Genomic DNA, 5000 nt, shown 5'->3' with positions numbered 1-5000 from the left:
CTCAACCTGCATTACGTAACTGACTCAGCCCGTGTAAGCGTCCTAAAAAAGGCAAAGGGCTTAAGCTGCATGGCTGGCTGGTCTGCACACACACACACACACACACACACACACACGCACACACACACGCACACACGCACGCGCAAAGAGTCAGAGAGTAAACGCTGGTGCTTGCAGCCGTCAAATGACTACAGGAGCAGTGCTGTTGAGCTCTGCCTTTTCAAGGTCAGTACAAGAGAGGAAAGCATCCTTGTTTGTTGTTGCAAACACCACCAGAGGACACGCTCAGTCACACCAACTGAAACACTCACAGATGCTGACTGTGCAAAAATCCAATACAGCAAACAGAAGGACAACATCCAAATCTTGCTACTTCTACTTGTCGAGTGGATAAAAAAAAAAAAAAATATATATATATATATATATATATATATATATATATATATATATATATACAGTTAGAAAAATTGTATGTAAATTATCAAAAAACTTTCCGTTCTCCGAGTTCCCAGTGAACAGACGAAAGCTGTCTTTGTTGTACCAAGCAAAGGCTTGTAAAATTCCATTGTGTACGTTGGGAGGTGACGGGAGGGGTTATCTATTGTCATCCAAGACCTGCCCAAGCTCGATCCAGGACCAGTCCAAGCCATATTTTTGTTTTGTTTTTAATGTGACCGAAAACAATGGCTGTTTGCATGCCCCCCATTCCTTTAGAAACAGCTGTTATGTAAACAGGGAAAGTCCAAATAAAAAGAGGTGGCGTACAATCTTTCGCCAGAGCGTGGGTGACACTGTAAGGTTACAGGTCGACACGTTTCTCCTCAATTGAGCTAAATTTTATTCTATCTCTGTTTAATTCCTTGCTTCTTGTCTCGTTTAATAGATGTCATCGATGTTTGAACCTGTCACCTTCTCCTCATTTAATGCGTTTTCTTTATTTTCATGACTATTTACATTGTAGATTGTCACATCAAAACTGTGAATGAACACATGTGGAGTTATGTACTTAACAAAAAAAAAGGTGAAATACCTGAAAACATGTTTTGTATTGTAGTTTCTTCAAAATAGCCACCATTTGCTCAGATTACCTTTACTACCTTTACTACATTTAGACCAGGGGTGTCCAAAGAGTGGCTTTGGGGGCTATTTGTGGCCCGCATGCCAAGTTTTTTGGGCCGTAACACAATGTCGAAATAAAATCAAACAAAAAGCAACGGTAAAAACTTGGGCTGTCAAATTTAACGACTTAACTCGTGCGATTATTCCCAAAAAAAATGTATATACCGTACAGGCCAAAAGTTTGGAGACACCTTCTCATTCAATGCGTTTTCTTTATTTTCATGACTATTTACTTTGTAGATTGTCACTGAAGGCATCAAAACTATACAAGTGGAGTTATGTACTTAACAAAAAAAAAGGTGAAATACCTGAAAACATGTTTTGTATTCTAGTTTCTTCAAAATAGCCACTCTTTGCTCGGATTACCGCTTTGCACACTCTTGGCATTCTCTCCATGAGCTTCGAGAGGTAGTCACCTGAAATGGTTTTCACTTCACAGGTGTCATAGTTGTGATGCCTTCAGTGACAATCTACAATGTAAATAGTCATGAAAATAAAGAAAACACATTGAAGTCAGTAGAAGCATTTAAGTCCCATCTTAAAACTCATTTGTATACTCTAGCCTTTAAATAGACCCCCCTTTTAGACCAGTTGATCTGCCGTTTCTTTTCTGCTCTGCCCCCCTCGCCTTCGTGGAGACGGGGGGGGGGGGGGGGCAAGGGTTCGGTGGCCACGGATGAAGCGCTGGCTGTCCAAAGTCGGGACCCGGGGGTGGACTGTTATGGACACTATTATGTTAGATCCACTATGGACTGGATTCTCTCACTATTATGTTAGATCCACTATGGACTGGACTCTCTCACTATTATGTTAGATCCACTATGGACTGGACTCTCACTATTATGTTAGATCCACTATGGACTGGACTCTCACACTATTATGTTAGATCCACTATGGACTGGACTCTCACTATTATGTTAGATCCACTATGGATTGGACTCTCACACTATTATGTTAGATCCACTATGGACTGGACTCTCACACTATTATGTTAGATCCACTATGGACTGGACTCTCACACTATTATGTTAGATCCACTATGGACTGGACTCTCACTATTATGTTAGATCCACTATGGACTGGACTCTCACACTATTATGTTAGATCCACTATGGACTGGACTCTCACTATTATGTTAGATCCACTATGGACTGCACTCTCACACTATTATGTTAGATCCACTATGGACTGGACTCTCACACTATTATGTTAGATCCACTATGGACTGGACTCTCACTACTATGTTAGATCCACTATGGACTGGACTCTCACACTATTATGTTAGATCCACTATGGACTGGACTCTCACACTATTATGTTAGATCCACTATGGACTGGAATCTCACACTATTATGCTAGATCCACTATGGACTGGACTCTCACACTATTATGTTAGATCCACTATGGACTGGACTCTCACACTATTATGTTAGATCCACTATGGACTGGACTCTCACTACTATGTTAGATCCACTATGGACTGGACTCTCACACTATTATGTTAGATCCACTATGGACTGGACTCTCACACTATTATGTTAGATCCACTATGGACTGGACTCTCACACTATTATGTTAGATCCACTATGGACTGGACTCTCACACTATTATGTTAGATCCACTATGGACTGGACTCTCACACTATTATGTTAGATCCACTATGGACTGGACTCTCACACTATTATGTTAGATCCACTATGGACTGGACTCTCACTATTATGTTAGATCCACTATGGACTGGACTCTCACACTATTATGTTAGATCCACTATGGACTGGACTCTCACACTATTACATTAGATCCACTATGGACTGGACTCTCACACTATTATGCTAGATCCACTATGGACTGGACTCTCACACTATTATGTTAGATCCACTATGGACTGGACTCTCACACTATTATGTTAGATCCACTATGGACTGGACTCTCACACTATTATGTTAGATCCACTATGGACTGGACTCTCACACTATTATGTTAGATCCACTATGGACTGGACTCTCACACTATTATGTTAGATCCACTATGGACTGGACTCTCACACTATTATGTTAGATCCACTATGGACTGGACTCTCACTATTATGTTAGATCCACTATGGACTGGACTCTCACACTATTATGTTAGATCCACTATGGACTGGATTCTCACACTATTATGTTAGATCCACTATGGACTGGACTCTCACTATTATGTTAGATCCACTACGGACTGGAATCTCACACTATTATGCTAGATCCACTATGGACTGGACTCTCACACTATTATGTTAGATCCACTATGGACTGGACTCTCACACTATTATGCTAGATCCACTATGGAATGGACTCTCACACTATTATGTTAGATCCACTATGGACTGGATTCTCACACTATTATGTTAGATCCACTATGGACTGGACTCTCACTATTATGTTAGATCCACTATGGACTGGAATCTCACACTATTATGCTAGATCCACTATGGACTGGACTCTCACACTATTATGTTAGATCCACTATGGACTGGACTCTCACACTATTATGTTAGATCCACTATGGAATGGACTCTCACACTATTATGCTAGACCACATCTGCGGTCCTCTCCAAGGTTTCTCATTGTCCCATTGGGTTGAGTTTTTCCTTGCCCTGATGTGGGGATCTGAGCTGAGGATGTCGTTGCGACTTGTGCAGCCCTTTGAGCCACTCGTGATTTAGGGCTATATAAGCAAACATTGATTGATGATTGATTGAAATGAGAAGGTGTGTCCAAACCTTTGGCCTGTACTGTACATCAGGAGGTTGCCTACAGCCGCAGCAAACGTGTTTTGTCACAGTGCTAATTAGGAAGCAAGAGTCATCATAGACTAAGCTGTATAAACGAGACATGTAATGATAGTGTGAGACTTTTGCACAGTGATACAAGGTGTGTGTGTGTGTGTGTGTGTGTGTGTGTGTGTGTGTGTGTGTGTGTGTGTGTGTGTGTGTGTGTGTGCATACCTGACTGGGGGTCCCTGAGCTGTCACTTGGGCTGAGCACGACTCCCTGAGAGGCAGAGACGAGTGACTGTTCGGAGGCGGAGCGAGTGGGGGAGGGGGGCGAGGCGCCATGTGAGTGGAGACTGTCTGTGTCATCTTCCTCCTCCTCGTGTGTGTCTCCATCCTCCTCCTCTTCATCCTCCTCCTCGTCATCCTCCTCCTCCTCCTCCTCCTCCTCCTCCTCCGCCACAGGCGTGGAGGTCTCCCTGGTCCCCCGATGGCAGAGCACCAGGTCCACCAGGTCCTCCTTCTCCCTGCACGTGTCCGTGGGGATGTTGCGTAGCAGCAGGTACTGCCGCAGGTCCTTGACCCGCAGCTGCATGAGGCGCGGCCTCTGGAAGGCGGTGCCGCGCAGGAGGTGGCAGGTGGTGCAGCAGCGCAGGTCCTCCTGCAGCACGGAGCACAGGGCGCAGAAACTCTTCTTGCAGTCGCAGCAGACGTGCTGTCGAGGAAGGACGCAGACGTCGTCATCGCTCATTCCTTTTCATTCCAGCGTTCTTTAAATACTACATGTTTGACTTGTGTCGGCATATTCAACCCCCGCCTCATGAATAACGTAGGAATCCGTGCAATCTTTGATCCATGAAATTGGCCCCCGAAGTGGCGCCGGGCTGATCGCAGCTGCTGTTTGTACTCATAAACAGAAATGCTAATGAGACTTGACCCAGAAGTGTCAATCATTAGGAGTCCACCTGGACAAGAACGTCTGGTCTGAGCCTGCGAGCATCACACATGACATGCAGGATGTCTTTATCTGGTATTATTTCACTACTTTATATGTTGTGTGTAGGGTTGTCCCGGCCTAGACCGTGTATTTTGATACTTTTCTAAATAAAGGGGACCACAAAAAATGGCATTAT

The 5000-nt window shown here is 43.9% G+C and overlaps 1 protein-coding gene across 1 annotated transcript in view; it reads right to left on the bottom strand.

The window, feature by feature from the left end:
• The window catches only part of LOC133638910 (E3 ubiquitin-protein ligase RNF34-like), a 42168-nt gene that overhangs the window by 19652 nt on the left and 17516 nt on the right, over positions 1 to 5000 (bottom strand). Inside the window, exon 3 of the mRNA XM_062031951.1 lies at positions 4103 to 4582. Within this exon, the coding sequence (XP_061887935.1) occupies positions 4103 to 4582 (480 nt within the window). The remainder of the gene's footprint in view (positions 1 to 4102; positions 4583 to 5000) is intronic.

The sequence above is a fragment of the Entelurus aequoreus genome, linkage group LG21 (genome assembly GCF_033978785.1).
Source record: "Entelurus aequoreus isolate RoL-2023_Sb linkage group LG21, RoL_Eaeq_v1.1, whole genome shotgun sequence".
In the NCBI taxonomy this organism is placed as follows: Eukaryota; Metazoa; Chordata; class Actinopteri; order Syngnathiformes; family Syngnathidae; genus Entelurus; species Entelurus aequoreus.
Note: the sequence above shows the minus strand (reverse complement) of the source record. Positions and strands in the feature narration are given on the sequence as shown.